Below are 8236 nucleotides of genomic sequence, written 5' to 3' on the forward strand. Positions count from 1 at the left end.
TACTAGGAAAAATATCCCCAGAATTCGAGAATTTTTTGCATAACACAAGTGCAAATTGGCATGTGCTATACATGCTTTAACTTTTTATTAAATTATTATTTTTTTTTGGTTCTGCAAGCACAGTGGTAAAATATAACTCTTTAAAATATTTCCAATTTCAACCGAAATGTTACATTTCCCTTGACCCTGCCCATATATATATATATATATATATATATATATATATATACAGTATATATATATATATATATATATATATATATATATATATATATATAAATATATATATATGTAATATATGTAATGCAGTGATTTGACTTCTATAAATATTTTAGATAACCAAGGGTAAATGAAACTTGTAGAGTTTCCCTGAATTTGAAGTCGCCAGTATTAACTTTTCTTCACCTCCAGTAACAACAGTTGTAATACAAGATGCGTCAGAGTCTACTGATCGACTCGAGATTTGCTCTCCGCCGGTAGGCTGATATCCTACTAAGATACAAGTGCATTCAGCTGACTTGTATGATGACCATAATATATAGGTGCACCCATTTTGGTCTACACAAATGTTACGAGGCGAACAATTGGAATCAACTAGCTCCCTTGGTTTCGTAAACTCATACGCTATCTTGCCGTTATTTTCCTTCATGTACACTGCATATGCTCTCCCATTCATCGTATCGCAGATAAGAAAATTGCTGTCTTTGAAAGCAATTTCCCATGAGCAATGGACTGTATATGGTAATGTGAAAGTATGTATGTATTGCAGTGAAAAATTAAACACATACAAAGTTCTGCTGTTCGTACCGACGATTATCCATCTCGCTACAGGATGTACTGCCACGCAGAAGACCACCGTGCATGGTGGGAAAGAAAGAACCAAATTTTTCATGAGTTTGGTACATCTTGCGCCCTTGAATAAATCATAAATGGCAATATTATTGTGTTCATAAGCCACTAAAATGTTATCTTCTGATAATACATCGCAGCAAATGCTGCATGGTTCATATTTTTTGAAAAATGTTTGAAACAATATTTTACCCTCAGCGCTCAAAGTGGTTATATGCATTTGTCCATCTGCCTTACCAGTTACTATGGCAGCATCTTTGAAATATCTTATGCACTGAATCGAATGACATTTGCTATTAAATCCTTCAATTTTGATAACAGATATTGCCTTCTCTGCAATTCCTTCTCTAATAGCTTCCTTATCGTCAAGATCTACTTCGATCACATCGCCTAGTGTCTCAAAACTTGGGAATTGCCTTTCCGTATCTGCAATCAACGGATCGATAGCTGCTATTACATCAGGAATGCTCTGTACACTCGTCCAATCATGCTTTGTGGTCAGAATGCTAGAAGCTGTAAAAGTCAAATTTTGAAATCTCTTGATTATGTTGTCATAGTAATCCGAGAGTTCTCTAATATTGTCGTGACTTTGCTTTTGATGTACCTTCACCAGTTTCGTTTTTTCATCAAGAAGACTCTGTAAGCTCTCTAGCTGTTGACATAGTTGTGCAATTTCGGCTTCGCTTGCTTTCTGAAACATCTTAATTTGTTTGTCGGTACTTCTTCTTTTCTCAGCACAGACCTTTTCGTGTTGCACAACAAGCATCTGTATTTTTTCTTCCAACTCCTTCTTATTATTGCTAATTTCTTTCTGAAGAATCGCAGTTTGCGTATCCTTCTGCATTTTGAAATCATTTTTCAGTTTGTCTATTTCTCTGTTTATCTGCATTTTTTCTCTCTCAAACTGTGACTTAATCACCTGCTCTCGTCCATGTGTGTTATCTTCCAGCTTTGTCCTCTTTTCAGACATTACTCTTGGCATATTGTAGACTTTCTCTTTCAGCTCCATCAATGTCCCGAGGCTGTAAGCCAGTAGTTTCCTCTCCGATTTCGCTAATGACGTCACTTCCTGCAGGTCGTGTGCTTTGTGCTCTCCGAAGGCTCCGCAAACCATGCAGATCGGTAAACTGTGACAAGATTTGCAACATAACTCTGCCACCTTCTCAGGATGTGTATGGCACTTAGGGGCATCCTTTAGTGAGTCCAGCTTTGCCATACTCAGGTTGCTATCTGCGACATTATACAGCTCCAAGACGTGAGGACGATGCTCTTTCACAATGTTGTTCTTCATATGAAAATCACGACAACTTTGACAGAGGAAGTCGTTGCACTTAAAGCAGTATGCAGTAACTGCAAGATCAAGGGTACAACCATAGCATTTCTTGATAATTTCCGACTTCAAAGATTTCTTGAAGTGGACGTATTCAATAATGCTGTTTACATAAAAATCTGTCTTAAATCCGTCCTCCGGAACAACTATGCTTTGCTGACAAAGCGGACATTTCAACTTTTCGCCAGCTTTACCTATAAGTGTCTCCAAGCAGGCGCTGCAAAATCGATGTAGGCAGGGTAGTAATTTCGGGTCTTTAAACTGCTCCAGACAAATCGAGCAGAGGAGGAAATTTTCATCAATAGCATTTAAAACAGTTGAGTTGGATGCCATTTTGATGCAAGCTGAAAAGGAAATACCAAGAAAGAATGATTGCATTTTTAATACATATCAGCTCATAACAACGAAGAGAGACCTTGAAAAGCAGATGCAGAAAAAAAACAGACATAAAGCAAGAAGCTTTTGTGACTTCTTGCCATATAATTGCTAAAATGTCCGCTTAACTCTCAGAATAATGTAGAGCAAGTGAATTAAATTTATTCAAGAATTCAGTAAGAAGCAGAAACGATCAGATATTTCCAGCTCTTACAGTATTTGTAGAACTCACTTGAGTGCTTCAACCAATTAATTCACTGGTAATGATTTTAAAATATTTAGAAGTTTTATTCCAACATCTTGCAATATGCAGATGAATAGTCTTCCTATAGAAACACAGACGATCTACATATTCATGAACACATTCGTTACCAATTTTGAGCTAGCAAATCAGCTCGGCCACCAAACATCCCTATACTAATTGTTTAATTAATGAATGAGAGTTGCATGACATTGTCTATTCACTGTGAAATAATTTCACAACATACTGCAAAATCCAGAGTCATCTAACTATCACAGAGCATATGAAAATGATTTGAGATAACATGTGGTCTCCTTGAAGCTCAGAGGTTGAAAACCCAACAGTATCAACTCGTTGAAGCAGATTCCACTTCCTGTCTGTGTGCTATTGATGTAGATTGTGCTCCTTCACAAAACTAAACTGAACTGAAGTTGATTGGTACCAATATGTATGTATGTATTTTAGAACCTCTCCTGGAAGCAGGAACTCGCGAAAAAGTCTCATTGGCTTTTCAAAGACACAAGCTGACCGAAGTCAATCTCTTGGATTCATATTTGATTATCAATTGTCAATCGCAACAACTCTGTACCTGGACGACATACATTAATCTTGGATTGAGTCAAACTGGGGACGTATGATTGGAAGTCACCGGCTTTAACCACTGAGCTAACACTCCACGAGCTAACACTCCAATGTCACTAGGGTTCTTGCACTCATCATTAAGCTGGATCTACATGCCAAGTAAATACAAAGTTCAACTAAAATGTGTTGCATTTACAAAGTCGTCAGGTTTTGACCCATGTTGACCTCAAAGGCTCATATGACCTTTGATTATCTTAGAAAAGAATATGGTTCTTGTAACCATAAGTTGTAGGCACATAGCAAGTATGTAAGTTAATCCAAAATGAACATTTTTGAGTTAAAGTGTTTACAAGCCGGCGTCAAATACACACATGCCCATACACATATGCCATCACCGTCGCGTATATTTCTTTCCCCGCCGGTAGGGAATAAAAAAAATATTAGTCTTAACTAATTTTTGAGAAATAAAAAACTGGAAAAGAAATTCAAAGATTGCACTCTTGTCTATTTACAGACTGGAGAACGAACCCTTGGGAACTTTTCTGGGAAAAGATAAAATTGTGCAAGACATTTACCAAAAACTGTTTGGCATCAGTGTCGTTAAATTTAGTTGCCCTTCCTTCAGTGACCCACTTAGAAATATGGTGGCCATTGGTGTACAATAACAGTCATTGCAATTGTTAAGCATACATGTAGGTCCATGTACATACAACAACTATAATTTATAAATGCATTTAGCTTCCATAAAATTAACTTAGCCCTATATATATATAACAACAGCAAGCAACTAACCCAGCAAACAAAAGAAGGGAAGTGATAACCATCAACAAATCAAATATTTGTTCAAAATCAAGGTATAAAGTCTAATGTAAAAAGACCAATTATGTATGGTGGGTGGTTCTAGTATGTGCACATTATTAGCTGTCACTACAGGGAACATGGGGATGACAACATGCAGATATGAAATATAAGAACAATTTAAGTTAACATCGTTCGCTTAACTCAATGACATTTCTAATGGCCAAGTTTACAGCCTGTGTGAACTTTCATCATATATAGCAGAAAATAGCCCCTAATTATGATATGACATATTTACATGTAACTCTTACAATATCTGTTTCATATGGTGTGGTATAGTACAGGTCAATTTGTCAACATTAAACTTCAATTAATTAAAATATCTTCATTAAACTATAATCAGAGAGCTGATGTAGGAGAATTAAATGTTGAGGTCCAGTTCTGAATTTTCAAATGACATTGATGAATGTGTCCTTCAGAACTTGATTGTACATGTACACTTATGTGAAATGTTGGTCAATGTGATGTTCCTCTTTCAATACTGAAGATCTGCAAATTACAGGGCACAACCCAAGGAGGGGTGTCTATTTTAGTGAGTTGCAGGCTTTAGCCAGATATTCCTATATTTATAGATTTTTTTGCTTGTTGCTCGAGCTGTTTTGGTAACATCTAGTCCAAAGTAAAAAAACAAACAAACAAACAAACATGGGTTGTGGGGCCTGAATGAATTTTGATGGCTGCTCTGTACTACATTAAATTGTGAAGACAACATGACAGGTTGACTATTTTGGTGTAACTTGCATACGTAAAATCGCACAAACCTAACTGCCTTGCTCTTTATAGGACATTACCAGGTAAACCTATGTGAACTTAATTTTCGTCAGTCTGGGAGATAGTAGCCTCACTATGTTGCAGTACACCACACTCGATACATGCACCAAACCAGAAAGCCAATAGGCTTAGTGATTCCTTACAGTTTTATATGAGAATGTTAAATGTAACACTGCACACATTGACAATAGCCACAAACTCATAATGGTTAATCCAATATTTGCTTAAATCGAACGTGTGTAATGTATTCCGTTTGGCCTAACTTTAGAATCCGTACCACATGAATTGGATAGCTTACTTCGAATCGGCAGAATAACAACTGTATAATCCCAAATCAATAGAATAACAGTCAGTGAATAGGTGCGTCGCGTGAATGATTCGCTGGAATGAATTAAAGGGGTAGAGTTCCAAATGAATTAATCGGGAAGTCGAATGGTACGGATTCTAAATTAGTACCTTAGGGTTAAAGATTTTGACCTACTATACAATACAATTTACAGATAACTTTGTGTTCAACCATCTGTAACCAATAGGTATCACTGTGGTCTACAAAAAAGCACTGGTAATTGTTGATTGCTAGTCTCGCACCTATCCTACCCGAGAAAACGTTTGGCTAGGCCTAGCCACTTATTATAGTCTTTCGTTACAGTCTAGCCTAGGCTACGGCTACCCTAGGCTTAACAAATGCTAGGCAAATCTGGATATTCACATACCTTGAAGCTTACTTTACCTTTCTTCCAAAGGTTGCAAGAGCCCTGAATTGATTTAATAAATGAAATGCATTCTTAAACCGCTTCCAGTCCGCGTAGATTTTCTAGCCGGTGAACCTTCATGCAACGTTGGCAGGTGGGCATTGCGACGGAACATATTGACAATGAACGTCATGGAATTCCCCTGACTTGATACAGACCAACCTGAAGCTATCCCAGGATTCATCACAGGATTCATCACAGGATTCATCACAGGATTCATCCCATGTTTCATCACAGGATTCATCCCAGGATGTATCCCAGGATTCATCACAGGATTCATCACAGGAGTCATCTTAGGATTCATCCCAGGATTCAGATTCATCCCAGGATTCATCACAGGATTTATCCCAGGATTCATCACAGGATTCATCACAGGATTCATCACAGGATACATCCCAGGATTCATCCCAGGATTCAGATTCATCCCAGGATTCATCTAAGTGTGTTTTACGCTCATTAACGGATCTTTAGCGCACGTACGTGTTACTACCGCAATAAAACGCCCAGCCTAGGCATAAAACCGTACAAACCTACTTGTAACAAGGCATTAATAAGAATTACGGAATAAAAATTCGTTATTGCGAAGTAAGTATTCATATAATTTAGAACAACCCAGAACATTTTTCGTGCGGCACAGATAGGCTTGCGTAAGAAACTTGAGTACATGTACTTCCCTTCTAATTCTACAGCGGTAGTTAATATGGCGCTATACAGATTCCACAGACAAACACGTGCAGTGACCGTTTCAATCCGGTGATGAATCTGGTGATATCTCTGAATCCTGGGATGAATTGTGGTTGAAAGTAATGAATCGTGATACCTTGTTATCTATAATCTGGACTTGAGATGTCCATCGCTGCTATGTACACTGTGTTGTGGGTATTGACCGTAGCTATATGCATTGACTGTACACTAGTGTCTAATTACCGACGGTAGCAAGCTGTGTGTGTATTTTCTGGGATCGATGGTGGTGTCTTACACTTCTGTTACACCTAATTCGAAACTAGGTCTGATTACCGGCATGAGACGTTTCTTTGTGCGTGAGTCTTCACACACTTTAATGGCAGACTGATAGTTCCTGGTGTAAAATTGTAGACCATGCCCTTTCTATTTTTCTTGACTTTGGTGCTCAGTTGTATATGAGTACTAAAACGTCTTCTTGGCCCCTGGATTCCGTTCACTGTCTTTCCGTGACAAAAGTACAACCTGTACTATAATGAATCCTGAGATAAATCCTGTGATGAATCCTGGGATAAATCCTGTGATGAACCCTGGAATGAATCTGAATCCTGGGATGAATCCTGTGATGAATCCTGAGATAAATCCTGTGATGAATCCTGGGATAAATCCTGTGATGAATCCTGGAATGAATCCTGGGATAAACCCTGTGATGAAACCTGGGATGAATCCTGGGATGAATCCTGGGATGAATCCTGTGATGAATCATGGGATAGCTTCAGGTTGGTCTGTGTCAAGTCAGGGGAATTCCATGACGTTATTGTCAATATGTTCCGTCGCAATGCCCAACTGCAACGTTGCGTGAAGGTTCACCGGCTAGAAAATCTACGCGGACTAGAAGCGGTTTAAGAATGCATTTCATTTATTCAATCAATTGCCTCTTGTAACCTTTGGAATAAAGGTAAAGTAAGTCATAATGTATATATGTGAATAGTGTTGCGCCGATATCACCAATATCGGTTTTGGCCGATATCCGATATTATCATCCCAATATCGGTCCGATACCGATACGATACCGATATTTTTTATCAGACAAAACAAAGGCAAAATCGTACTTTTAGTCATGCATACATTCAAAAATAAATCTTCAAGTAAACAACAAAATATGGTGTTTTGTTTTCCTTTCGTCCTAAGTTGAAAAGAATTACTTTTTTCCTGAATTTGAAAAAGAGAATGGTAATTGAAATCCAATCGGAATCTTTTTCACTGCAGCGCTGCACACGATAATAAAATGGACGCAGTAAATGTGAGCCTTAACATCGTAAAGACTTACAAGTAGCTACAGTACTAGTGTTAACGTATGCTTGCAAAATTGCATCTTTATTAGGTTACGAACTGTCGATCACAATGTAAAAGTTAGAATTTATTGAGTTTATACTCAATGTACAACTTATTCACTTGCCCGTATAGATAAAAAAAACTGAAAATCAGTAGAGAAATGACCAATTGTGTACGGAAAGTAAGGTGGTACACCTTTCAAATATTACGAAAGATCGAGCAAAACACTTTCGAAAAATTCACGCAAAACTGGCATAACGTGCTAAATGCAACTAATGTCATGTAAACAAGGCTCTAGTGCATCCATTTATGAATGTACCGTAAGACCACATCTGTTGTTAAGCGGGGGGAAATGAAAGTATCTTCTAGAATTTTCAAAAATACGGAAAAAATAATATCCTACCATAGTTAAGTGTATAGCAAATAGCCTAACCACCTCGGCTGTTGCGGGTTTCACGTAAC

The 8236-nt window shown here is 37.7% G+C and overlaps 1 protein-coding gene across 2 annotated transcripts; it reads right to left on the minus strand.

The window, feature by feature from the left end:
* Positions 1 to 319: 319 nt before the first annotated feature.
* On the minus strand, positions 320 to 5860 carry LOC139984301 (uncharacterized). Of its 2 annotated transcripts, none has more exons than XM_071998163.1 (2): positions 5720 to 5860; positions 320 to 2523 (listed from the first exon to the last, which is right to left on the minus strand). In XM_071998163.1, exon 2 carries the CDS (start codon positions 2510 to 2512, stop codon positions 332 to 334), a length of 2181 nt encoding a protein of 726 aa, XP_071854264.1. In that variant the 5' UTR covers positions 2513 to 2523; positions 5720 to 5860; the 3' UTR covers positions 320 to 331. The 2 variants fall into 2 exon arrangements, with proteins under 2 accessions (XP_071854264.1, XP_071854266.1); XM_071998165.1 differs by having other exon boundaries at positions 5732 to 5842.
* Between the last annotated feature and the right edge of the window lie 2376 nt (positions 5861 to 8236).

Source organism: Apostichopus japonicus, chromosome 17 (assembly GCF_037975245.1).
Source record: "Apostichopus japonicus isolate 1M-3 chromosome 17, ASM3797524v1, whole genome shotgun sequence".
Lineage (NCBI taxonomy): Eukaryota > Metazoa > Echinodermata > Holothuroidea > Aspidochirotida > Stichopodidae > Apostichopus > Apostichopus japonicus.